At 48.9% G+C, this 27,231-nt stretch overlaps 4 protein-coding genes across 5 annotated transcripts; 2 read left to right on the top strand and 2 right to left on the bottom strand.

The window, feature by feature from the left end:
- Positions 1–391: 391 nt before the first annotated feature.
- Positions 392–2,695, top strand: LOC103633249 (isocitrate lyase). The gene is made up of 3 exons (NM_001301519.1): positions 392–501; positions 641–2,246; positions 2,337–2,695. The coding sequence occupies exons 1-3, from the start codon at positions 472–474 to the stop codon at positions 2,417–2,419; spliced, it is 1,719 nt and encodes a 572-aa protein (NP_001288448.1). The 5' UTR covers positions 392–471; the 3' UTR covers positions 2,420–2,695.
- A 2,233-nt stretch (positions 2,696–4,928) lies between these two features.
- On the top strand, positions 4,929–5,885 carry LOC100285353 (uncharacterized). Its single transcript, NM_001158245.2, has one exon. It carries the CDS (start codon positions 5,103–5,105, stop codon positions 5,475–5,477), a length of 375 nt encoding a protein of 124 aa, NP_001151717.1. The 5' UTR covers positions 4,929–5,102; the 3' UTR covers positions 5,478–5,885.
- Positions 5,886–6,294: 409 nt separating this feature from the next.
- Positions 6,295–9,133, bottom strand: LOC103633246 (putative syntaxin-131). The gene is made up of 13 exons (XM_008654942.3): positions 8,931–9,133; positions 8,471–8,578; positions 8,250–8,306; positions 8,088–8,136; positions 7,903–7,991; positions 7,738–7,811; positions 7,627–7,669; positions 7,484–7,544; positions 7,370–7,395; positions 7,206–7,283; positions 6,989–7,069; positions 6,736–6,801; positions 6,295–6,614 (listed from the first exon to the last, which is right to left on the bottom strand). The coding sequence occupies exons 1-13, from the start codon at positions 8,946–8,948 to the stop codon at positions 6,453–6,455; spliced, it is 912 nt and encodes a 303-aa protein (XP_008653164.1). The 5' UTR covers positions 8,949–9,133; the 3' UTR covers positions 6,295–6,452.
- Positions 9,134–11,748: 2,615 nt separating this feature from the next.
- On the bottom strand, positions 11,749–18,394 carry LOC103633248 (protein ACCELERATED CELL DEATH 6). 2 transcript variants are annotated; one of them, XM_008654943.4, is made up of 3 exons: positions 17,554–18,394; positions 12,795–13,327; positions 11,749–12,654 (listed from the first exon to the last, which is right to left on the bottom strand). In XM_008654943.4, exons 1-3 carry the CDS (start codon positions 18,353–18,355, stop codon positions 11,920–11,922), a joined length of 2,070 nt encoding a protein of 689 aa, XP_008653165.1. In that variant the 5' UTR covers positions 18,356–18,394; the 3' UTR covers positions 11,749–11,919. The 2 variants fall into 2 exon arrangements, with proteins under 2 accessions (XP_008653165.1, XP_023156383.1); XM_023300615.2 differs by having other exon boundaries at positions 11,749–12,645; positions 17,554–18,377.
- Positions 18,395–27,231: the final 8,837 nt, after the last annotated feature.

The raw sequence follows: 27,231 nt of genomic DNA, 5'->3' as shown, positions 1-27,231 counted from the left end.
ATCGGAGGAGCACGCACGCAACCGATCTCAAGCTGCAGTAGTGTGAAAGTGTGCAGCTAGAGCTAACCACTGCTACTGTCCAAAACGTTCCATGCGCGCGCGCGCGCGAAACAAGTTTTTTTTGGTTCTCCTTGCGTAACAGATGAGACGAGACGAGACGACGTGTCCACCATTACGCTACGCTCACCGTTGCGGCTCTGGTCCATCTCTCACCTGCACCAGACCATGCCAACCTCTGACACGATAAGGATTGAAAGCTGGAGGCAGCACGTTACGTACAAGTTGCATGCATGATTTTGCTCGATATCTATAGCTAGAGCAGCATGTTGGGGCGTGCACCGCTGACTATAAATACGAGAGCGACGACGCAACCAAGGCACGCTTCGTACTTGCCATAGTTCGTCATCTCCAAGTGCGTGCCCTGGCCGCCCCCTATCCCGCCGGCCCTGTGTGTGTTCCCCGCTACCAGCCATGGCGTCGCCGTTCTCCGTGCCTTCGCTGGTCGGTTTCGATTTACTAGTTCTATAGACAGTTGCTAATGCTAGGCGCCTAGGCGTACGTGTGCATGATGATCTCGTACGTACGTAACTGATAATAACTCACTTATTCGTCCCGTGTGGACGTGTGTGCATGCATGCAGATCATGGAGGAGGAAGGGCGGTTCGAGGCGGAGGTGGCGGAGGTGGAGTCGTGGTGGGGCACGGAGCGGTTCCGCCTCACCAAGCGCCCCTACACCGCCCGCGACGTGGTCCTCCTCCGGGGCACGCTCCGGCAGAGCTACGCGTCGGGGGAGATGGCCAAGAAGCTGTGGCGCACGCTCAAGGCGCACCAGGCCGGCGGCACCGCGTCCCGCACCTTCGGCGCGCTCGACCCCGTCCAGGTGACCATGATGGCCAAGCACCTGGACACCATCTACGTCTCCGGGTGGCAGTGCTCGTCCACGCACACCTCCACCAACGAGCCCGGCCCGGACCTCGCCGACTACCCCTACGACACCGTGCCAAACAAGGTGGAGCACCTCTTCTTCGCGCAGCTCTACCACGACCGCAAGCAGCGGGAGGCGCGCATGTCGCTGCCCCGCGCCGAGCGCGCGCGGGCGCCGTACGTCGACTTCCTCAAGCCCATCATCGCCGACGGCGACACGGGCTTCGGCGGCGCCACGGCCACCGTCAAGCTCTGCAAGCTCTTCGTGGAGCGCGGGGCGGCCGGGGTCCACCTCGAGGACCAGTCCTCCGTCACCAAGAAGTGCGGCCACATGGCGGGCAAGGTGCTCGTCGCCGTCTCCGAGCACGTGAACCGCCTCGTCGCCGCGCGGCTCCAGTTCGACGTCATGGGCGTCGAGACCGTCCTCGTCGCGCGCACCGACGCCGTCGCCGCCACGCTCATCCAGACCAACGTCGACGCGCGCGACCACCAGTTCATAGTCGGCGCCACCAACCCGGGCCTCAGGGGCCAGAGCCTCGCGGCCGTGCTCTCGGCCGGCATGTCGGCGGGCAAGAGCGGCAGGGAGCTCCAGGCCATCGAGGACGAGTGGCTGGCCGCGGCGCAGCTCAAGACCTTCTCCGAGTGCGTCAGGGACGCCATCGCGGGCCTCGGCGTCGCGGCCAAGGAGAAGCAGCGCAGGCTCCAGGAGTGGGACCGCGCCACCGGCGGCTACGACAGGTGCGTGTCCAACGACCAGGCGCGCGACATCGCCGCCAGCCTCGGCGTCACGTCCGTGTTCTGGGACTGGGACCTGCCGCGGACCAGGGAAGGGTTCTACCGCTTCAGGGGGTCCGTGGCGGCGGCCGTGGTCCGGGGGCGCGCCTTCGCGCCGCACGCCGACGTGCTGTGGATGGAGACGTCCAGCCCCAACGTGGCCGAGTGCACCGCCTTCTCCGAGGGCGTCAAGGCGGCGTGCCCCGAGGCGATGCTCGCCTACAACCTCTCGCCGTCCTTCAACTGGGACGCGTCCGGGATGACGGACGCCGAGATGGCCGCCTTCATCCCGAGCGTCGCGCGCCTCGGCTACGTCTGGCAGTTCATCACGCTCGCCGGGTTCCACGCCGACGCGCTCGTCACCGACACGTTCGCGCGGGACTTCGCACGCCGCGGCATGCTGGCCTACGTGGAGAGGATCCAGAGGGAGGAGAGGATCAACGGCGTGGAGACGCTGGAGCATCAGAAGTGGTCGGGCGCCAATTTCTACGACAGGGTGCTCAAGGCTGTGCAGGGTGGCATCTCCTCGACTGCAGCCATGGGCAAAGGCAAAGTTCCTCATTTCCCAGCGTTTTTTTTTTGTTTGGAAAAAAATAAACCATCGTTCGTACACAGTTTTGATGTTGTTTTGTTTACAGGAGTTACTGAAGAGCAGTTCAAGGATCCACGGCCCGCAACTGGGAGCAGTGGCCTGCAAGTTATGGCCAAATCCAGGATTTGATGAAGACTCAGAAGAAGAATGATTCGGAGAAGGCTCTAAATAAATTCGAAAAAAAAATAAGCTGGGTTCAGTTCATCAGCAATGGGGAAGCTGCTTTCCAAGTTCTAAACTGAACATAATCAGCATAAATGAATCAACGAATCGTCTAGCTAGCTACGTACGGATGGAGTTCTGAGTTGTGACTCCAAATGAAAACCCAGGTTGGGTTGAAAGTATTGGTGTCAATCTGTGAGATTATTTATCACTTCAGATTGAATATATGATTTTGGTTTTGGTACTCTGTTCTCAGGGTTAAAATATTTTTTTTTTATTTTTTGGTACTGGTATTGTGACCACGTCCGTGCGTTGGAACGTGAATAAAATTATGTCACGATAAATTTTAAGTTTGAATACGTGTTTCCTCAACCGCTTTCGTCGGGAACGAAATGAGTTGGTTCAGATTTAATGACAAGAGCACGTACATCTGCAGATTTGTGGCTAATTTGGAGCACTATCAAAAACTTAAAATTTAAAAATATCACAAGTACTGAACACGCTCGAGATTTCTACTAAACATGCCTGAGTGTCTGTCTACGTTTTTTGTTTGTCACAGCTCTCTCGACGGCCGTTTGTACGCTACCAAACAACCTTTTTTGTGAATCTACTCCGTCCGAGAATCACCAGAAACTGCTGTGACTAGAGCCGTTGTGACTTGTGAGGAGGCGGAGCTGGAAAACCAAGCATCACATAGCTAGGGGTGGAAATTTGGCTCGGGCTCGGTGAGGCTCGGCTCGGCTCGAGCCGGCTCGCGAGCCAAAACGAGTCCGAGCCGAGCCTGATTTTGTAGCTCGCCAGAACTGCGAGCCGAGCCGAGCCGGCTCGGTCCAGCTCGCGAGCCGAGCTAACAACGTCAAGTATACTATTATACCATATTATTGTTATGTTTTGAACTATTTTATTGAATTTCTTGAACTTGATATGTGATACACTTATATTGTAGTCTAAAAATATATTATACATAATTTTTTTATCTTATATATAATAAAAAATATATAATTTATACTCTAAACGTGATTTAGTGTGAGGCTCGCGAGCCGTTACCGAGCCGAGCCGAGCCTCTAGGTCGGGCTCGCAAAATGACCGAGCCGAGCCTGGCTCGGCTCGCAGCTGCACCGAGCCACGTCGAGCCGAGCCGAGCCGAGCTCGGCTCGGCTCGTTTCCAGCCCTACACATAGCTGCAGCCTCCATCCGTTAGAGCATCTCCAACAACGTGACATATAAAAATGTCCTATAATTTAAAAATAAGTATATTTTATAGAATTTAGGGCACCAACAAAACACCTCGCTCCAACAGTAAAGCCCTAAATCTAGATTATAGGGCAGCCCACTACGGTGTAGTATATTTGAGTCACTTGAAAGGGTGCCCTATAGTTTTTTGACAAAAATTTATAAAATAGAGCACTGTTGAAGTAGTTTATCCTGTGTAGAGCCTTATATTTCAATTTGAGGCACTAGTTTGAGTCATTGTTAGAGATGCTCTTACGAGCTCATTCCCCGGGGGTGTGGACGGCAGTCGAAACAACGGGTGTGCTGTGCACTGTGCAGTCAGCTCTACCATGCGGCGGCGGACGGGGGCATCGGGAAACGGAAGTGGAAGCGGCGCGCGAATCACGGCCCTTCAACACCACGCTGACGGCCGACCACGCAGTCTTGATGGGCCACACTTCTCCCACGCACACACCGGATGGGCCGAGGTTGCTGGACTGTTAGAGGAGTCTCTCCAAGAGGTTAGCTAAAAAAACTAATCAAATTTACTGATTTAACTACTCTCTAAAATAGATTTTACAGAAAAAGTTTAGGCTAAGTCAACAGAACTAGATTAATACAGACTAGATAAAGAGTAAAGCATGCTATTAAAAAAATAGAGAGCGAAGGTGGAAGGATAGAGAGCCACTAAATTTAAAGAGTCTTTACAAAGTCAATTAGATACTCTTTTCTTTTAATATGAACTAAATTTACCTCTATAAAACCATATATATAGTCTCTTGGAGTTGCGGACCCTCCACGTCTTCCCGTTTCTACAGTATTAATTCAGCTGCTGCATAGACTAAAAAATAATGTGGCAACCAATTAAATGAAGAAAGAGTAATAAATTAGGTTTTGCATAAGATTTGGTTTCATTACGATATCCAAGATATAATGAAAGAAGATGAGTATTAAATTCAATTAAGTAATATTAATGTTGGCATTGGAGAGATGGGTAATTTATGGATGATGCGGTGGGTTGGGACTGCTACTAGAACACGGCCGACGATAAAGAGACTGAGGTAGGAGTATACCAGCACACTGTACATACTGAATTCAGAGATAAAGAGACTGACGCGAAGATGCGCCGAACGTGTTGGGTACTTGGGTCATTGGGTGTCGACTGGTCGCTGGAGGACCGAAGCACAAGCGAAGCGGTGAGGAAGCTGTCAAAGGCCACCAAAACCACGCCGGACGCCGGAAGTCGCAGGGCAGAAGCGGTGAACGCGTCGACCGAATCCACTAGCATCCCTCCCTCTTCCGCGTCTCCGCTCCTATAATATGCCTGCGCCCCTCAATTCCACACCCACCAAACTGCTAGCAGCGCCAGCGGCGGTCAGCGTCAGCGTCAGCGCCCGACCAAATTTCCCCCCTCACCTCCCCCTCTCCCGTCGTCGGCATGGCCACCGACGTGCTGCGCGCGCGCAACGTCCTCTTGCCGGCGCCGCCGCAGAGGATCCGGGCGGCGGCGGCGGCGCGCCGGAGGGCAGCTGGTAGCGACAGCCACCACCCCGGCGCCACCGCCACCAGGAGGAGGTCGCCGCCGGCCGGGACATCGTCCCCCGCGGCGGGGCGAAGACACCCCGGCGGCAGAAGGGCGAGGCCTGCGGCGGAGGTGTACGCCGGCCCATCGTTCTCGACGTCCCCCGACCCGAGCTTGCTGCCGCTACCGCAGTTCCCTGCCAGGAAGGCCGTGGCCGTGGCCATGACGACCGCCGTCGACGCCGCCGCCGCCGCGACGCGCGACCTCAGGCTTATCCTGCGGCTGGAGTAGCCATCAGGACACATAGCTCGTCTGCTGGCTCTAACGCTGGCTTCGATTTCTCTTCTTAATTCTTCCTTCTTTATTAGCTCCTACTCCTAGTCCTTGTCGACGCATCATCGATCGAGCTGCACGTTGGTTCTGGCTGCTCTCCTGGTATGGGTCCCACGCTGCCGCGGCGAGGCTTCCGGCTCAGTTTTATTGTGTGGTCGGCGGCGAGGCACGCGGCGGCCATGGGATCCCACCGCGACGGCGGTGTAGAATGATAGCAGCTGTAATACACTACTCTGTACTGTGATGTGCAAGTAGATAGTACTAGTTACTAGTTAGCCAGTGTAGGGTTCCTCCGTGTAACAAGTCATCAGCGTGTGATCCTCTTCGTCTGTTCATCAATATACACATTTCTATATGTTTCAACAATTACTGATTTGAATTGTCTGCCCTCAACTCCAATATTTCTGATCTAAAAGACTCCTTGAATCAATAATTTAGGTAGCTAAACTAAAAACTCCTCTCCAACAACTCTATAAATGAACTTCCTAAATTTAGCTACTTCTCATCTAACCTTATTTTCTAATTGGATAATGGATTCATTATAAGCAAATAAGGGATAATGGATTCGAACCGTTAATTAGCCCTTGTTAGCTCTTACTATTAGTCTAGAAATAGCCCATTTCTAATTGGTATCTAAAAAATATATAGGCTACTTAATCATTAGCCCATTAATCCAAACATCCTCGTGAGCATCTGTTGTAACAACAACTCTACCGATAATCCGATATCATCAGTTTCATATTCGTAAACTAAGAGCTGAAGTTTCATATTTACAGAGAAAAAACCAGCATGTGAATAATGTGATAAGCTGAAATTTCATTTCGTTTGCACCAAAAAAAAAAAAACTTAAGGTATAAGCTGAATGGTGTAGCCAAAAGAATTAGCTTAGAATACATGCAACAGAAGATAGTGTTCGTTTTCCCTTGCTCCTCCTTACTTAGCCCAAGGCTTTAAGATCGAAAGCACGACTATGGCGGCAATTACCAGCAGAATGATAATCGCAATCAACATGCACTTTCTCGACTTCTTCTGCAGGCTCTTCGCGGTGCGTAGCGCCTCGGTACCAGACACCACATGGTTTACAGCATTTTGAACCTGACGGTGGCAATGGATCAGCTTTCGAACTTGATTGAGTTTTCCAGTAGCACTGATAAAATTCAGCCTTTTTTTTAACCAGTTGCATGTACTAATCAGAGGAACAGGTAAAGTTACGAACCAGGTTCTCTATGTTGTCTAGATCCTCTCTTTGTGCATCAACGAGTGCCGCCATGTCTGCAAAAATCTGAAAAATAAATAGAACACACGCCATGGTTTAGTGGCCATGATCGGTCTGGAAATTGATGTGACCAATGATGTACATGGTATAGGTTTATTAGATTACAAATAACAGTAAAGGTTCTTATATCCTGTAACAAGATATCTAAGTCGATGTTTCGAACAAAACAACGTCTAAGCTGCAATTCTTGTACCATCTGCAGTTCAAGGAGCCTTTTCTCTATCTCCATGACTGCATCATGCCGTTCCTGAATTTCTTCAACCGTGTCAAGGATCTATATCAACATAGATGGAATTTCATGAAACGAAAAGCAAGAGTGGTTAGGCGTAGCCGCGTAGCACATTGAGATGGGCAATAAAAGTATGAGGTGAAATTAAATAAACGACAATGTAGGAGTGCTATTCACCGACCTGTCCTCTACCTGTCCCTTGGATTGCTCTCTCAAAGATCTGCTCGCTGCTTCCGGTCTCGATGAGACGATCAATCACCTAGGCATTGTGCCAAAACTTGGTCAGAAGAGGTAAGCGTTCGCTGTGCCTTGTGTAGCGTGGTAGAAGTAGAACCACCATCTCACCTCCTCAGAAGGCTTTGTTCCCGTGACTGTTCCGGTTCAAGATTAAGGCTTGTAAATATTCAGCCAACAGGATAACTCAAACTGAAATGACGGATAAAAAAAAGTTTTACATACCTGTGAAGATCCTCCTCTCTACAACTTCTCGGTACTCCTCTTGTATAGTTTGTCTTAGATTCTGCAATGAATGGTGAACAATGTGATTCCAAGTCTTTAATTTTCTTGGACAAAGAAGGTGGAGAGAGCAAGGTCATTTGCACCTGGAAATCGTTCATCCTTTCTTTCAGCTTCTTCTTCAATGCACTGCAATCGAAGTTGACGTTTTGTTGGATTACTTTTGCATTGGCATAATAAATGCAAGAGGATCTTACATGGTCATGGACATCCTTGATCGGTCTACGCTGGTGCCCTTCCCACACCCCGGCTTCTGTCTGTTCTCGAGATTCTGCAAACCGAAGAGGAGAATAATGAGCTCTGGCGAGCATCGGGTGAAGTGAATCACACGCTGAAGACATGGTCAGGCTTAATGTCCATACGTTTCTGTCCATCTGTTCCAGCTTCACTTTCACGTTGCGTGCGATCTTCAGTACTCCATCGATGTCCTTCTCCATGCGCTCCTTTATCACTGGAAGAGGAGGACGAGTTGTTTCAGATGAGCGTTTTTAAGTTTAGGAATGCTGATACCAGTCTGTGTGTCAGCAAGTGAAGCTGCACATTGCACCTTTCATTGCAGAAGCCTTGGTGACTGACTTGGATTCCTCATTAGCTTCCTGTGTAGATTTGCACAAAATATAATATAAATTGTGTCTAGTTACACGGGTCCGAAACTAATACGACCAGAAACCCAGAAAAAAAAACATGTTGTCAAGGGTCCAGTAATAACCTGAAGTTTGTGAACTATGTTGGACATCTTATCCAACAGCACCTCAATCTCCTTGACCTAACCGCGAGAGAGAAAAAAGAAGAACTTCTCGTAAGAAAAAAAACAGCAAATGCTATGTCTTCATGATTAGTAACTACCACTGCTATAAAACTGCATAAAAGAAGAGCTGATAAAACTTTCAGATCAGCACGTGTGCTTTCTTTATAAATCGAAGACCTAACCTGTTCAAAGAAGTCTTTGAGACCGTAGTCGGAGTTGTCCTTGGGATTTCGATTCCCCATCTCGATGTCCCTCTCGCTTTCTGGCTTCTCATCCCTCTCAAAGGAATCCTGTCATCGAATTAACAGAACCCCGCAGCAGTTTCCAACTAACACGTTATACTAAATTATCATGAAGACAACCACAGCAAATTTTGCACTGAATTTGGCTACTAAATTATTATGAAGACAGACACTGCAAATTTTGCACTGAATTTAGTATCTCGGTATTTGCAGGTTATCTCAACAGGAAATTCAGTCAGGCCTCAAAGACAGATATTCCGACATGACAAAAGCCATTCGTTTTCACTTCGTTTTAAAAAAAAGCCATTCGTTATCCGTCTAAATACCCGGCATGAAAACTACTCCGTAGAACCCAAAAAAAAAACGGAGAGACAATCTTGCAAGAGCGAACTGCACATACCGAGAGAAGATTGTTCATCCTGTGGTCCTCGGAGAAAGAGACGGAGGAGCCTTCCCTTGGGTTTCTCGTGCAGGGTGCGAAGAACAGCTAGCCGATGGAGAAAGAAACAGTGGTGTATTCATAGGACTTTGGAAAGGCCGTTCTGGCGAGGATAACTAGTATTAATAAACTAGTATAGTGAGCAAGGAAGGATGATCTTGGCGACGCCGGCCAGCACTAGAAGCCATTAACTAGCAAACAGCCGGGTTTAGCAACTAACTAAAGAAACTTAATGTTTATTCAATGGTAATGAGTACATACCCTGCCAACTGGAGACGGTAACGGATATCCGTAAAAAAATATCTATACCTATTAAAAATCTGTACTCATGACAGGATTTGAAATTTTGTCGAAACCTGTACCCATCGGGTTAGCGGGTACCCACAGGTTACCCATGAGTTTCATTTCCAATATACTTGTTCTTCTCATAATCAATAAGTAACGTGATGATTAATGAGATCATGATCCAAAATTTATGTGATGAACAACAAGTTCATAATTTGGTATAAAATTATTAATGGAGAGAATGAAATACAAATAATAAGTTATATAATTAAGTGACTTTACACTAAGTTATCCATCCACCACCTATATAATGCTAGTATAAACTATAATAGCAAGCAAGCAATACTCTCACAAACTACTTATACATTCACTATTTTGATAAAAATTAGGAAGTAAGTAGAGAGATAACAAGTTTGTTGTTCGTTTATAAAATAAAATGACAATATGTACTAGGTTTGGTCGAGTTTAAAAAACTCACAAGTTCACAGGTTTGAATACTATAAGAACAAACCCGTATCTATAAACCCATTAGGTATAGATTTATGTCTATTAACAAACTTATGAATATAAAAATTGACCTAAACTTATTCTAATTGGTAAAACCTATCAGGTTTCGGATATTGAGTATCCATTGCCGTCTGTACTGCGAACGGATGGAAGAATGCGCGGGCTCCTCTCTCTCTCTCGGTGGTGTTCCGGTCATTCAAGAGGGTGAGGCGGCCGTGTTGTTTATTCATTTCACTTTCCTGTGACGAAAAGAATGCAAGTATCTGTTCTTGCCTGATCCTCGAATCGCCACATGAACGTGTGGCGCGTGGGCCCCATATGTCACCCTTCAGCGAAGAAATTTGCTATTTTGCGACTCTTAGGGCCTCTTTGGCAGCGCTCTGGCTTCTCCAAAAACGGCTTTGACTCTGGCTCACGAGGTGAAACCACTTCTTTAGATGAGCCAAAATCATTCTGAAAAATCATTTGGCAAAACGGTTTATAGGTTGTTTTTCAGAAAGACCCTTGTATAGTTTATCTCTCATGTACGTGGCTAGGGATTGAGGGCAGGACAAAAAAAATTTGGACTGGTGGGAGGGCTATTGTGCAAAAATGACGTGAGCTGAAGCCGGGTGAGCCACTTTTTTTGGCTCATGCCCTCTAGTTCATTTTGGAAAAGCACTTCACTGGTGAAGCCATTTGAAAAAGAGGTGTTTAACACAATTTTTGCATGAGCCAGAGCCGAAGCTGAAAAATAAGTCCTACCAAAGGGGCTCTTAGTTTTAGCTCTTTATTATTATGTCTATGACCGATAGGATTATGTCTATGATTTATGAGTGTAATAACATACTGCGAAGTCCACAAACCCGAGTGTAATGGTCTGGTGTCGGTGATGTGGCACTAAAGAGGCTGTTGGACTCTATTGGGCCTCATTATTCCGGTACGATCCTATGCAGGACCTCATATGCGCCGACCAGGGTGGCACGCAGCAATGCACCGACCACCAAATTGTCAGCAGCTCGCAAATGCAAGCGCTTGGGCCCATGTCGGGCTACACGGCAGCTTGCGCATGGCCAGGTCGCGCGTGGCCATCTCGCAGGCAGGCAGGTGGCTACGCTCACTGGGTTCTCCGGTAATCACGTGAGAATGAGAATTTTGCAGGCTAAAAGTATATGCATGTCATCCATATACAAAAGCGTTTGAAAGTTTAAAAAGATGTATTTTCCAAACCAAGTTTAGAAATCAAATTCCGATGGCATTCTTGTGTTTCGTATGTCCAATGTAAATAAGTGAAAGTAAAAAAATGAATATAAAACAAAAAAAGGAAAACATAAAAAAACAACTAGAGTAAAATAAATAAGAAAAAGGAAAACTTTCTTTAATTGCCTAGAACATCCACAAAACAGAACTTCCGTGTCTTGTTTTTAGTTATATTTTTGCCACATTCTGCTTCCGCTTGCCAGATTCCTAGATTCATGACAGGGGAAGAGCGTGAGCCTGCACGACAGAGCGGTCGGTAATAAGGGAGGGACGCTGGGGAGTGGCGATGTTCGCACGACAGCGCCACATCCATAGAAATAGAAGGGAGGACGGCACGTCGTAGCGAGATCGGGGCAGTATAGCTAGTGGAGATGGGCTCATAGCGATGGGAAATAAGCGAGAAAAGAAAGAACAGATCGTTACTTCTGTGTAACGAAATCTATGGGCCTCCAGATCTGAATTTTTGGATCATAAAGAAGCGAGAAGAAAATAGAACGAACCGTTACTTTGTATAATAAGTGGCATTGGCAAAGATTTTTTGTTAACTCTAGAGCATATATTGAAATCCATAGTCATTCAGATCTGAATTTTTGGTAAATTTGAATTTCATAGAGGTGAGGACATGACTTAGATTTCATAGAGGTGAGACATGACTTGAAAAATGCAAACCTAAAGCTGTTTTCGTGGATCTTGAGCTGTTAAAGCTCTCCCAACCATTACCTAATCTTTACAACCAAAAGGCAACCACTCGCAGAATTTTGAATTTTTTAATTCCACCATCGCATTAGATGATTAAAATATCTGAGTTCAGGAATAAAGCAACCATTCGTGGAACTTGAACTATTTATATACAAAAGTACAAAACATACAGCTCCAAGGAACATGAATATTACACCGAGGCACACTATATTGTTTCTCATCATAGCAATGCTAACAGAAAGATAAAGCTGTACGTAAATAACATACCGAGCATCCTCCGAAGGAACTGGCAAGCAAAATTGGAGCCAACACCAATTGTAAGGCGGCTCCTTGTTTCCGGAGGCAAGTGGGTCTTAAAAGCTCCTTTCCATCCCAATCGCCTCTTAATCGGCATGAACAGGAACCACAGCTGCCAGCTAGAAGGGTTGCGAAGCAAGAGCGTCATGAAGGTGGACATGCAGACCACAATGGCAATCCGCTCGCTGACTGGGCTCAGAACGACATACGCACCCAATGCGAATCCTATAACCATACTTCTTGTTGCCTGCTCCATCGAAATTACGGAGAGGAACATGTAGATTGCACGAAGCAGTGGGTGGACGTGTTCCGACCCAGCATAGGTGAGCCAGATGGTGGACAAGGTGGAGCCGACAAATGCGAGGGTGTTTGCCATCACGAACGCCTTGAAGGTGTACCTGTGTGACAGAATTGGTGCACCGGCGTGTGGATGCCCCTCCGATATGTAGCCGCCAGGAAGAGTGAAAACTGCTGCAAACGTGACCGTTGAAACAAGGACGGAACCAACAATTAAGTTCTGTGCAATGTTGGTGAATTTCTTGAGCTCGTTTCCTGAAGTTTTGCCAATGCCAAAATCATCGATGAAATGATCAAGGCGACGAGGACTAAGGACAGCTCCAGTCCATGCCAAACAGCGGAGTATGATGACCTGAGGATTCTACCAGAAGAAAATCAACATTTCAGGAAATCAAACTATACAAGTTAAAAACTGAACTGAAATACAATTCAAATCGAACGAGAACATGAATTAAAAGATGCAAAGAAGAATGCAGTCCTAGGTGATTCGGTGAAGCTTACCAGTGTATAACTTATGCCTTTGTCAGTTGCCAGTACAGCAAGATCTAAGGCGGTGAGGCCCTGGTTGTTCACTATATTCGGCAGCACACTATTTGTTGCCATAAGAAGGCTCACTATCATCTGGTCTGCATTCTTGATTGCAAGATGCAGAGGTGTGTTGCCTTCTGAATCCATGACATTTGCCATCCTTCCAAGATCTGCAGTACCAGAGAAACGCCAGACAACTTTCCATTTCTTATGCTCAATAGCAGTATGAAGGAAATTTCTTCCTCTACTGTCAAGCAATTCGTCACAATCTGGGCAAAATCTACAGAGCTCGTAGATGAATTGACCGTAGCCCATCTTAGCAGCAATATGTACAGGAAATAAACCGTTTGAATCTGAGCTATATGCTGGAGAACTGTCACGGCGCAATAAGAGCTTCATTGCGGAAATATTTCCAACAGAAGCGATGTAGTGAAAAGGAGTACTGCCCGAGTCATCAACTTCTTTCACAAGAGTGGGGTTCCACTGCAGCAATTCCTGTATCATTTCTGTTAAGAAAGAACTTCAGTAAATAGAAAGTCTAAGACCTCAAACACCATCACTCTTAAGAATAAAAAAATGTGAAAGGGCCTCTAGCCGTGGTTAAAGGCTTCTGAGTAGCACATCCAACTTCCAGGTTCGATCCCCTAGGGACGAATTTCTGACTTGGTTAAAAAAATCCCGATACATGTCCAACAAAATTCTACCCCAACGTCGTTCCACACTCAACACCATTGATGATGTCAAGTCTTTAACCTAATTAACACTTCAAACTTCATGCATATAGTTGAAACTGCAATAATATGCCAGATAAGATGCTGCACTTTATCGCCACAGCTATCAGAATTAGAAGGTATGTATTATTCCTATGGCTAGTTAATTCAAGTACACCTTTTCCCAAATAGCATTAATAATGATTTGTTTTGAGCTATTACAAAAGAAACACATTTCATACATATCCACAAAACCAACCTAGTAATTAAGGCGGTAAAAAGTGCCTAGTAAAGCCGAGAAGCACAAAAGAAAAAGTAACTGAACAAATATGTCATCAATTTATATGCGGCTAACCAGGAGTCGTCTTCAAAGGAGCCTACTATGCAAATCAAAGAACAAGCCTCACTTAATAATACAAAAAATCTTCACGTATGACCCACCCATGACTAGAGTGTGACCAACATTAATCTACGGTTGTTGTTGTCTCTTGTTCTAAACTAGTGCAACATAAGGCATTAGATGATCCTAGTTGTACCTGAGTCTAACACTGGAGTCGTACGTCAGTATGTGTAGCAGCGCTCTTAATAATATTGGACAGACTGATTCTTTTTTTATTATTATTCTTTTTTTAGCGCATGTTGGGTTACAACTCTAGCCTACCCTCAACTTTCTTGGGACTAAAAGACTTTATTGTTGGATAGATTGCTATAAATGATTTTTTATTAATAAATAAATAAATTCATACTCATATCCCATTCAAATGTATACCCTCCATTACAAATTATAATAAGTCGTTATGACTTTTATAAATACATAACATTTATTATATATCTAAACATAACATATATCTAATGCATAGCAAAAACAATGTACCCAGAGAAGCCAAACGACTTATAATTTGGAACATAGTAGATAGAACTACAAGTACTTCGAGATTTACACAAATATATTTTTATTTACATGGTTTTCTTTTGAGACATCTGTAATTTTTAAGGAAAGAGTTATTGTGGAGGGCGCTTGGTCCAAAGAAGAAGATGCAAACAACATGTGGGTGAAGATGGCAACTTGTATTAGGAAAGTGGCGTCAGAGGTGTTTGGAGTGACCAATGGGAGCAGAGGTGAACCTAAAAATACTTGGTGGTGGACCATGATCATTCAAAAGGCAATAAAGGAGAAAAAAGAATGTTATAGGAGCTTGTTCTATGACAGGAGTGCGGTCAACATAGAGAGGTATAAGGTGGCAAAGAAGACTGCAAAGCGAGCTGTGAGTGAGGCAAAGGGTCGAGCCTATGATGATCTTTGCCGAAGACTAAGTACAAAGGAAGGGGAGAAGGATGTCTATAAGATGGCTAGGATTCAGGAAAGGAAGATGAGGGACCTCAACCAAGTTAAATGCATTAAGGATGAGATGTATCAACCCTTGGTGAAAGAACAAGACATCAAAAAGAGGTCGTAGAGGTATTTTGACAATCTTTTCAATGGTGAGAACTACCACACCCAGTTGGATGACTCCTTTGATGCTTTGTATGCAGGATCCAAGAGTCAATGCTTTGTACGCAGGATCCAAGAGTCAGAGGTCAAAGAAACTTTAAAGATGATGAAAGGGGCAAAGCGATGTGCCCGGATGGTATCGCCTTGGGGACATTGCTATAGTTTGGCTAACCAAGTTGTTTAACCATATTTTTCGATCAAACAAGATGCTCGATGAGTGGAGGAGGAGTACATTAGTACCAATCTTCAAGAACAAGGGAGATATTCAAAGTTGTACCAACTATCGAGGGATTAAGCTCATGAGCCACACTATGAAGCTATAGGAGAGAGATATTGAGCATCACCCAAGAGGAATGACGCATATCTCCATGAACCAAGTTGGATTCATGCCCAAAAGGTCAACCATGGAAGCAATTTTCTTAATAAGACAAGTCATGGGACGGTATAAGGACCAGAAGGACTTATACATGGTTTTTATCGACTTGGAAAAGGCCGATGATAAAATACCTAGGAATCTCATGTGATAGGCATTGGACAAGAATAAAGTCCCAACAAAGTATGTTACGCTCATCAAGGACATGTATGACAAGATTGTGACTAGCGTCCGAACAACTGATGGTGATACAAATGTTTTCCCGATTAACATAGGGCTACATCAAGGTTTAGCTTTAAACCCTTATCTATTTGCCTTAGTTATAGATGAAGTCACGAGAGATATACAAGGAGATATCCCTTGGTGTATGCTTTTTGTTGATGATGTAGTTCTAGTAGATGAAAGTCGGGAAGGAGTAAATAGAAAGCTAGAGTTATGTCGTCAGACCCTACAATCAAAATGTTTTAGAATTAGCAGGACTAAAACCGAGTATATGAGATGTGACTTTGGTACTACAATTAATGAGGATGGAGATGTAAGCCTGGGAGTTCAGGTAGTACCAAAGAAGGGCACCTTCCGTTATTTGGGATCGATGCTACAGAAAGATAGTGATATGGATGTAGATGTTAGCCATAGGATCAAAGCGGGATGGATGAAATGGCGTTAAGCATCGGGAGTTCTATGTGACAAGAGAGTGTCACAGAAGTTGAAAGGCAAGTTCTACAGGACGACGATTAGGCCTGCTATGTTATTGGGGCAGAGTGTTGGCCTACTAAGAGACGACATATTCAATAACTAAGTGTTGCAGAGATGCGTATGTTGTGTTGGATATGTGGATACACGAGGTTGGACCGAGTGAGAATCGATGACATACACGACCGGCTAGGAGTAGCGCCAATTGAATAAAAGCTTATTCAACACTGATTGAGATGGTTTGGACATGTCCACCGGAGACCCCCAGGGGCACCGGTCACAGAGGCATCATAAGACGGGACAATAATGTGAAGAGAGGTAGAGGACGGCCAAACTTGACATGGGAGGAGACAATTAAAAGAGACTTGAAGAAATGAAAAATCACAAAGGAGTTGTGTTTGGATAGAAATGATTGGAAAAAGGCTATCCACGTGTCCAGCCTATGATTAGGCTTTTTCCCTTTTAATTCTCTCAAAAGCTTTCTCCCCTCCCCTTTCTCTCTTTCTCTTTTTGATGACTTCTTGTTGGGTTTCAACTCTAGCATAACTCAACTTGCTTTGGACTAAAAGGCTATGTTGCTGTGGTTTTCTTTTGAGACTATATTTGATACATTATGATTACTTTTCAACACAACTGGGTTATGTTTCGTAAGATGCAATCAAGGGTTATATTACTTTTCTCAGGTTATTTTTTCTCAGTAGAACCACTCGCAATGTACTACAGAGTACTACTTATAAAACGCAGTCCCCCCTCCATGTCCATGGTTACAGGTATCCATTTCAGCAAGATTCTTTTGACGTGTACCCTCCTTTTTCTATCTGTGTCATGATTCGCATGTGGGACAGTAGGAATAATATACAATTGGGTGTCCTGGCCATTTGATGATTGTCGACCACCCAGCCAAAACCCAATGTTATGTTCCCCATAGGTTTTCGAGTCAAAACCAGTTATTCCATTAAACACTAATAAATGTGCATCCTCGCGCGGTCCGATTGACGGAACATAAATTAGTCTGCTGCCAAGATGACCCAAACAAAAATTGCTATCACTAGATTACAGGTTATAGCAATTTCAAATGTTTGAGTTTATATAGTAAAGTTCATAATACAGTGACCATGAGTCAAGAGTCATCACATCAAACAGAAACTTGAATCAATCATCCAACTCATACTCCATTCACTTGTTTTAGAAGAAGTGCCATCCTCGCTTTAACAAAGTACTAACATCTGAACTGCTAAATTCCATTCAATCCAACCACAGAACAGTCCAATCATTCTACCCAGAGAAGCATTTCCAGATTTTTGACAAGCTTCCAACGGTACATCAATCCCCAAAATATAGCAAACTTGCATAACTAAATCTGACAAGCTAGATATTAAATACACTTCAAATTGTTCATTAATTCATCACAAACAGAGCACCATAAACAGATAAACTAAGAGTCAGGACTCAAGAGGGACTCACCATTGCTCGTGAGCACAGCGGCGTGCATCACCGTGCGGCCACCCGGACCTATGCTCGACCCGAGGTCGGGCACCTCCTCCTCCGCGTCCTTATATGCCTTTAAGAGCATGCGCAGCATCCCCAGGGACCCAGCCGCCGACGCCATGTAAAACGGCGACTCCCCAGCGCCGCCGCACATCCCCACGAGACCAGGGTCCGCGGTGGCCAGCGCACGCGCCGCGGCCTCGTGGCCGCCCCGCACGGCGTCGTGCAGCGCCGTCTCCCCGCGCCGGTTCGTGGCCCGGGTCAGGGCGCGCAGGGAGCAAGCTGGTGAGGACGATGACGAGGACGAGGAGGCGGCGAGGAGCGCGACGACCTTGTGCGCCCCCGCGCGTGCGGCGAGGTGGAGCGGGGTGTCGAGCGCCGCGTTACGCGCCGTGAGGAGGCGCGGGGCGCGGCGGAGGAGGAGCAACGCGAGGTCCACGTGCCCGCCCGCGGCCGCCACGTGGAGGAGCGTGTTCCCTCCGGCTGTGGCGGCGGTCTCAAGGTCTGGGGCCGCAGGGTCCGCCAGAAGCGCTTTCACGAGCTGTCTCTCGTCGCCGCTGCGCGCGGCGCGGAGAAGCGCCGCACCCATGGTCGGCGGTGCGGTAGCCAGCGGGCGCGGGGTCGGGCAGGGGGACGCGCTGGTGGTGGGCGTAGACGGCGGTGATGTCTCCGCCGCCTCCAGCGAGGCCATCGTGTGCCTCGTGCGTGCGGGCGTCGGTGGTGGACTGGTGCCTGGTGGGGTGGACTGGTGGAGCAGGCAGAGGAGATGGTGTATCATTTTTGGACTTATTATTTATGCTCCCCGTCACTTTGCTTTGCTTCGAACTCCATATGAAGTACACTTTTTATAATTAGTATTAATTAAATCAAATTTCTACAATTAGTGGTCCCTGCATGCTCCATTCCTTTCCTTTCCTAATAAATCAATTTCTACAATTAGTATTAATCAAATTATCTTAGATTTAAATAGCTTTATATGAAAAGTGGAAGTACAGAGTTTTTAAGAAACTTTTTATAGAAACTAGGATGTTTATAAATGTCGGCGTTTCGAGACCGGGGGTCCCTGAGCCGACGAGTGAGTGTGCCGCGTGACCCAGCCCAGATGGGTCGAGCGCGTGGGCGAGCGCGAAGGGGGGGAAGCGAGGTGGCCGGAGACGGGCGTGCGAGAGGTGGAAATCCTGCGGCCTTCGTGTTCGTCCCGCGCCCAGGTCGGGTGCGCTTGCAGTAGGGGGTTACAAGCGTCCACGCGGGTGAGGGAAGCGAGCGGCCCCAAGAGAGCGCCTGTCCCGCCCTCGTCCCCGCGCGGCCAACCTTCTCTAAGAAGGCCCTGGTCCTTCCTTTTATAGGCGTAAGGAGAGGATCCAGGTGTACAATGGGGATGTAGCAGAGTGCTACGTGTCTAGCGGAGGGAGAGCTAGCGTCCTAAGTACATGCCAATGTGGCAGCCGGAGAGATCTTGGCACCCTGCTGGTGTGATGTCGTGGCTGTCGGAGGAGCAACGGAGCCTGGCGGAGGGACAGCTGTCGGAGCGGTTGAGTTCTTGCTGATGTCCCCCTGCTTCCGTAAGGGAGCTGAGAGCCGCTGTCGTCACAGGGCTAGCGGGGCGCCATCATTGCCTATCTGGCGGAGCTAGCCAGATGGGACACTGGTCTTGTTCTCTGCGGCCCGAGTCGGCTCGGGGTAGGGTGATGATGGTGCTTCCTGTTGACGTGGCGGGCCTGTGCCCTAGGTCGGGCGACGTGGGGGCTCCTCCGAAGCCGAGGTCGAGTCTGTCTTCCATGGCCGAGGCCGAGCCCGAGCCCCTGCGTCGGGCGAGGCGGAGGTTGTTCGGCAGAGGCCAGGGCGGAGTTCGAGCCCTGGGGTCGGGCGAAGCGGAGTTCGTCGTCTTCTGGGGCTGAGCCCGAGTCCGAGCCCTGGGTGGAGCGGAGTTCGCCGTCTTTCGGGGCCTAGCCCGAGTCCGAGCCCTGGGTCGGGCGGAGCGGAGTTCGCCGTCTTCTGGGGCCTAGCCCGAGTCCGAGCCCTGGGTCGGGCGGAGCGGAGTTCGCCGTCTTCCGGGGCCTAGCCCGAGTCCGAGCCCTGGGTCGGGCGGAGCGGAGTTCGCCGTCTTCCGGGGCCTAGCCCGAGTCCGAGCCCTAGGTCGGGCGGAGCGGAGTTCGCCGTCTTCCGGGGCCTAGCCCGAGTCCGAGCCCTGGGTCGGGCGGAGCAGAGTTCGCCGTCTTCCGGGGCCTAGCCCGAGTCCGAGCCCTGGATCGGGCGGAGCGGAGTTTCCTATGGCGCCTTTGGCAAGGCCTGACTGCCTGTCAGTCTCACTCTGTCAAGTGGCACTGCAGTCGGAGTGGCGCAGGCGGCGCTGTCCTTCTGTCAGACCGGTCAGTGGAGCGGCGAAGTGACGGCGGTTACTTCGGCTCTGCCGGGGGGCGCGCGTCAGGATAAAGGTGTCAGACCACCTTTGCGTTAAATGCTCCTGCGACTCGGTCGGTCGGTGCGGCGATTTAGTCAGGGTTGCTTCTCAGCGAAGGCAAGGCCTCGGGCGAGCCGGAGATGTGTCCGCCGTTAAAGGGGGGCCTCGGGCGAGACGGAAATCCCTCGGGGTCGGCTGCCCTTGTCCGAGGCTAGGCTCGGGCGAGGCGTGATCGAGTCGCTCGTATGGACTGATCCCTGACTTAATCGCACCCATCAGGCCTCTGCAGCTTTATGCTGATGGGGGTTACCAGCTGAGAATTAGGCGTCTTGAGGGTACCCCTAATTATGGTCCCCGACAGTAGCCCCGAGCCTCGAAGGGAGTGTTAGCACTCACTTGGAGGCTTTCGTCGCACTTTTTTGCAAGGGGACTAGCCTTTCTCGGTTGCATTTTGTTCCGGTGGGTGCGCGCGAGCGCACCCGCCGGGTGTAGCCCCCCGAGGCCTCGGAGGAGTGGTTTCACTCCCCCGAGGTCTTAATGCCTTGCGTAATGCTTTGGCTGGTCTGGTTGTTCCCTCATGCGAACTGGCCGTAGCCCGGGTGCACGGTCGGGGCCCAAGCTCTCGGGCTGGTATGTTGACGCTGTCAACGGTTCGACCGGAGTCGGGTTTGCGAGAGCAGCCCCCGAGCCTCCGCACAGGGCGAGAGGGCGATCAGGGACAGACTCGGCTTTTTTACATACGCCCCTACGTCGCCTTTCCACAAGGAGGAGGGGGGAGAGCGCCATGTTACCCTCGATGGGCACCGAACATGGTGTCTCCGGTGAGCTGCAAGCGGGTAATCCGAGTGGACGTCCGTGCCCCGTTCGTTGGGGGTCGGCTAGGGGCCCAGAGGCACGCCCAAAAGTACCTACGGGTGATCTGCCGGACCCGGTCCCCTGGCGACGGGGTCCGAGGGCTCGATGCCTCCCTCTGATGGGATTCCGTTACAAGATCGCTCCCGCTGGTCTCGGAAATGTCCTAGGGTACCTCGGGAGCGCAGCCCGAGCCTCGGTTATGTATCGAACGTACCCCTGGTCATCCCTCGCTCGGTGTCTGAGGCGACTGTGAACCCTTCGGGGGCCAGCCTTCGAACCCCTGATCAGTAATGGGCGCGGAGCCCGAGTAGCCTGAGGCGGCCGTGGAGCCCTTCGGGGGGCCGGCCTTCGAACCTCTGACCAGTAGTGGGTGTAGGGCCCACACGATCTGAGGCGACTGTTGAACCCCTCGGAGGGCCAGCCTTCGAACCTCTGATCAGTAGGGGGGCTCGGAGCCCGGTTCCTTCACAGGGAAGGATCCTTTTCGGGGTATCCCCCTTTCCCGGTCCCTGTTGCAAGAGATAGAGAAAGAGGAAAAAAGGAAAAGGATACGAAATCGAACGACGTGGCGTACCTTTTTTGGCGCGGTTATTACGGCGAAGGCGAAGCGTCGTCCGCTTCCCCTGCCAGAAGCGCCGCCTGTCCCGCCGCGGAGTTAATGCGACGGGGCGAGTAGTTGGCAGGGCGGCCGTTGCGCGTGCGCGAGCCGTTCGAGGAACGGATCACGGGCGCGTCGTCTTCACGCCGTGAGGGGAGGCTCTCTTGCTGCCCCTGGATGGGACGTGAGCCTGGCTGACGACGTGACTGCTGCTCTCGTCCGCCTGCCACCGTCATTACTGCCGGCCCGCTTTCGGCCGTATTGACCGTCGCGCCAGGATGGCGCTGCTGGGTCGTGCGCTGGGCCGCATCGAGTCGCGGTATTGGTTCCGCAACCGAAGAGGCGCGGTGGTGGCGCAAGTGGCGGTGCAGTTGCTTGCATGCAGCATCCGGCGCGCCGGTTGCGTGACGCGTGGGCCTGGGCCTCCATGCTGGCGTGTTGGGAGTCGGAGAAGCGCGTCCACCTGGCGCGGTTGCATGCCGCCTGCATGGCTGCCCGCCCCTTCCGCCTGTTGGTCTGGGCAAAAGTGGGGGGTCGCTTGTAACTGCTGGGCGGTTGTGTGCGCCACGCGCGGCGGTTTGGCTTCTTCTGCTCTGAGCCGGTTTGCATGACATGCGGGACCCAGCCCCCGCGCCGCAGGGGAGGGCCTTGGAGCATGTTGGAGAAGACTCAGCCCGTAACGTTTGGGGGCGCACGTAGGGAGAGTTGCCTTTAAAAGGAGGGTGACCCCTTTCGAAAGGCGACCATGTCTTCTTCCTCCCTTATGCGTCGTGTCTTTCCATCTTCCAAGCCCCCGGATGGGGGGTACCCGCCGTCTTTCTGCCCCATCGTTGGAGGAACACAACTCCGTGGGAGTTGGTACCTTTCAGCCATCGTTCGGCTTCAAGGATTTTCATCATGCAGCCCGGCCGCACCCCTCCACCGGCGGTCACCCAAGACGGTGACCTTCGGCTTGATGGTGGGGGAAAGCGAGCCGGGCTGCGGCCCCTGCCCCTCCCTCAGCCTCAAGGATTTTCATCACTAGGGCTGGGGAGGGGAGTGTGTCGAGTTGAGGTCGGCCCCCGCGTGGGCGGCGGCCCGCTCCTTCACTCAGTGATCGGAGGGAAGGGCGGTCGTCGTCCGTGGCGCTGGCAGCTGCACCGTGCCTGGCTCTCGGACGCGAGTGGCTTCGGAGCCGCTCGCGGCGCTGGCGTCCGCCACGGCAGCTTGAAGAGGTTCTTCTGCCGGCGAGATAGCCAAGGCCGGCCACGGACCGACCTTCAACTCTATGGCCTCCTGCCCGTCCTTGTCTCACAAGTTTTGGCATGGGCGGGGGTGAAAGTCGCCTAGAGGGGGGTGAATAGGGCGAAACTGAAATTTACAAATATAAACACAACTACAAGCCGGGTTAGCGTTAGAAATATAAACGAGTCCGCGAGAGAGGGCGCAAAACAAATTGCAAGCGAATAAGTAAGTGAGACACGCGGATTTGTTTTACCGAGGTTCGGTTCTTGCAAACCTACTCCCCGTTGAGGAGGCCACAAAGGCCGGGTCTCTTTCAACCCTTCCCTCTCTCAAACGATCCCACGGACCGAGTGAGCTTTCTCTTCTCAATCACTTGGAACACAAAGTTCCCACAAGGACCACCACAAGTTTGGTGTCTCTTGCCTCAATTACAAGTGAGTTTGATCGCAATGAGAGAATCAAGAAAGAAGAAAGCAATCCAAGCGCAAGAGCTCGAAAGAACACAAGCAAATCACTCTCTCTAGTCACTACGGCGTTGTGTGGAATTTGGAGAGGATTTGATCTCTTTGGTGTGTCTAGAATTGAATGCTAGAGCTCTTGTAGTAGTTAGGAAGTGGAAAAACTTGGATGCAATGAATGGTGGGGTGGTTGGGGTATTTATAGCCCCAACCACCAAAAGTGGCCGTTGGGAGGCTGTCTGCTCGATGGCGCACCGGACAGTCCGGTGCACACCAGACAGTCCGGTGCCCCCTGCCACGTCATCACTGCCGTTGGATTCTGACCGTTGGAGTTCCTGACTTGTGGGCCCGCCTGGGTGTCCGGTGCACACCGGACAGGTACTGTTTGCTGTCCGGTGTGCCAGTATGGGCGCGCCTGACTTCTGCGCGCGCTGCGCGCGCATTTATTGCACTGCAGGTAGCCGTTGGCGCGGAGGTAGCCGTTGCTCCGGAGTTGCACCGGACAGTCCGGTGCACACCGGACAGTCCGGTGAATTTTAGCGGACTAGCCGTTGGCGTTTCCCGAAGCTGGCGAGTTCCTGAGGCCGCTCCTCCTTGGCGCACCGGACACTGTCCGGTGTACACCGGACAGTCCGGTGAATTATAGCGCGAGTGCCTCTGGAAATTCCCGAAGATGGCGAGTTTGAGTTGGAGTCCTCTGGTGCACCGGACATGTCCGGTGGTGCACCGGACAGTCCGGTGCGCCAGACCAGAGGTGCCTTCGGTTGGCCCTTTGCTCTTTTGTTGAATCCAACTCTTGGTCTTTTTATTGGCTAAGTGTGAACCTTTAGCACTTGTATAACTTATACACTAGAACAAACTAGTTAGTTCAATTATTTGTGTTGGGCAATTCAACCACCAAAATTAATTAGGGACTAGGTGAAAGCCTAATTCCCTTTCAATCTCCCCCTTTTTGGTGATTGATGCCAACACAAACCAAAGCAAATATAGAAGTGCATAATTGAACTAGTTTGCATAATTGTAAGTGTAAAGGTTGCTTGAATTTGAGCCAATATAAATACTTACAAGATATGCATGGATTGTTTCTTTCTTATATAACATTTTGGACCACGCTTGTACCACATGTTTTGTTTTTGCAAAATCTTTTGTAAATCTTTTCTAAGTTCTTTTGCAAAATAGTCAAAGGTAAATGAATAAGATTTTGCAAAGCATCTTCAAGATTTGAAATTCTTTTCCCTTAGTTTCAAATGCTTCTCTTTTGACTAAACAAAACTCCCCCTAGATGAGATCCTCCTCTTAGTGTTCAAGAGGGTTTTGATAATTTTTGAAATACTACTTTCTCCCCCTTTTGAACATAATAGGAAAACCAATTGATAATATTCAACACTAAGTTTTTGAAATTGGTGGTGGTGCGGTCCTTTTGCTTTGGGCTCATTTCTCCCCCTTTTTGGCATGAATCGCCAAAAAACGGAACCATTAGAGCCCTCGAAGTGCTATCTTCCCCTTTGGTCATAAATAAATGAGTTAAGATTATACCAAAGACGAAGTCCGATCCTTTTGCCTTGGGCTCTTACTTTCTCCCCCAAAGACAAAGACCTTTTCTTTGATGCTCATGCTCTTCTCCCCCAAGAATGGAGAGTTGCTTGGAGTGACGACGAAGTATGAGTTACGTAGTGGAAGCCTGTGTCTTTGCCGAAGACTCCAATTCCCTTTCAATATACCTATGACTTGGTTTGAAATAGACTTGAAAACACATTAGTCATAGCATATGAAAGAGATATGATCAAAGGTATATAAATGAGCTATGTGTGCAATCTAGCAAAAGAAATTGCGGGAATCAAGAATATTGAGCTCATGCCTAAGTTTGGTAAAAGATTGTTCATCAAGAGGCTTGGTAAAGATATCGGCTAATTGATCTTTAGTATTAATGTAAGAAATCTCGATATCTCCCTTTTGTTGGTGATCCCTTAAAAAGTGATACCGAATGGCTATGTGCTTAGTGCGGCTATGCTCGACGGGATTGTCGGCCATTTTGATTGCACTCTCATTATCACATATCAAAGGGACTTTGGTTAATTTGTAACCGTAGTCCCGCAGGGTTTGCCTCATCCAAAGCAATTGCGCGCAACAATGGCCTGCGGCAATATACTCGGCTTCGGCGGTGGAAAGAGCGACCGAATTTTGCTTCTTTGAAGCCCAAGACACCAAGGATCTTCCCAAGAACTGGCAAGTCCCCGATGTGCTCTTTCTATTAATCTTACACCCCGCCCAATCGGCATCCGAATAACCAATCAAATCAAATGTGGATCCTTTAGGATACCAAAGCCCAAACTTAGGAGTATAAGCCAAATATCTTAAGATTCGTTTTACGGCCGTAAGGTGAGCTTCCTTAGGGTCGGCTTGGAATCTTGCACACATGCATACGGAAAGCATAATATCCGGTCATGATGCACAAAGATAAAGTAATGAACCTATCATTGACCGGTATACCTTTTGATCCACGAACTTACCTCCCGTGTCGAGGTCGAGATGTCCATTGGTTCCCATGGGTGTCTTGATGGGTTTGGCATCCTTCATCCCAAACTTGTTGAGAATGTCTTGTGTATACTTTGTTTGGCTAATGAAGGTGCCCTCTTGGAGTTGCTTCACTTGAAATCCTAAGAAGTACTTTAACTCCCCCATCATAGACATCTCGAACTTTTGTGTCATGATCCTACTAAACTCTTCACATGTAGACTCGTTAGTAGACCCAAATATAATATCATCAACATAAATTTGGCATACAAACAAGTCATTTTCAAGAGTTTTAGTAAAGAGTGTAGGATCGGCCTTTCCGACTTTGAATCCATTTGCAATAAGAAAATCTCTAAGGCACTCATACCATGCTCTTGGGGCTTGCTTGAGCCCATAAAGCGCCTTAGAGAGCTTATAGACATGGTTAGGATACTCACTGTCTTCAAAGCCGGGAGGTTGCTCAACATAGACCTCTTCCTTGATTGGTCCATTGAGGAAAGCACTTTTCACGTCCATTTGATAAAGCTTAAAGCCATGGTAAGTAGCATAGGCTAATAATATACGAATTGACTCAAGCCTAGCTACGGGTGCATAGGTTTCACCAAAATCCAAACCTTCGACTTGGGAGTATCCCTTGGCCACAAGTCGAGCTTTGTTCCTTGTCACCACACCATGCTCATCTTGCTTGTTGCGGAAGACCCATTTGGTTCCTACAACATTTTGGTTAGGACGTGGAACTAAATGCCATACCTCATTCCTAGTGAAGTTGTTGAGCTCCTCTTGCATTGCCATCACCCAATCCGAATCTTGGAGTGCTTCCTCTACCTTGTGTGGCTCAATAGAGGAAACAAACGAGTAATGCTCACAAAAATGTGCAACACGAGATCTAGTAGTTACCCCCTTATGAATGTCGCCGAGGATGGTGTCGACGGGGTGATCTCGTTGGATTGCTTGGTGGACTCTTGGGTGTGGCGGTCTTTGCTCTTCATCCTCCTTGTCTTGATCATTTCCATCTCCCCCTTGATCTATGCCGTCATCTTGAGGTGGCTCATTTGATTGATCTTCTTCTTCATCAACTTGAGCCTCTTCCTCATTTTGAGTTGGTGGGGATGCTTGCATGGAGGAGGACGATTGATCTTGTGCATTTGGAGGCTCTTCGAATTCCTTAGGACACACATCCCCAATGGACATGTTCCTTAGCGCGATGCACGGAGCCTCTTCAATACCTATCTCATCAAGATCAACTTGCTCTACTTGAGAGCCATTAGTCTCATCAAACACAACGTCACATGAGACTTCAACTAGTCCAGTGGACTTGTTAAAGACCCTATATGCCCTTGTGTTTGAGTCATAACCAAGTAAAAAGCCTTCTACAGTTTTAGGAGCAAATTTAGATTTTCTACCTCTTTTAACAAGAATAAAGCATTTGCTACCAAAAACTCTAAAATATGAAATGTTGGGCTTTTTACCGGTTAGGAGTTCATATGATGTCTTCTTGAGGATTCGGTGTAGATACAACCGGTTGATGGCGTAGCAAGCGGTGTTGACCGCCTCCGCCCAAAACCGATCCGAAGTCTTGTACTCATCAAGCATGGTCCTTGCCA

The sequence above is a fragment of the Zea mays genome, chromosome 7, assembly GCF_902167145.1.
Source record: "Zea mays cultivar B73 chromosome 7, Zm-B73-REFERENCE-NAM-5.0, whole genome shotgun sequence".
NCBI lineage: Eukaryota > Viridiplantae > Streptophyta > Magnoliopsida > Poales > Poaceae > Zea > Zea mays.
Note: the sequence above shows the minus strand (reverse complement) of the source record. Positions and strands in the feature narration are given on the sequence as shown.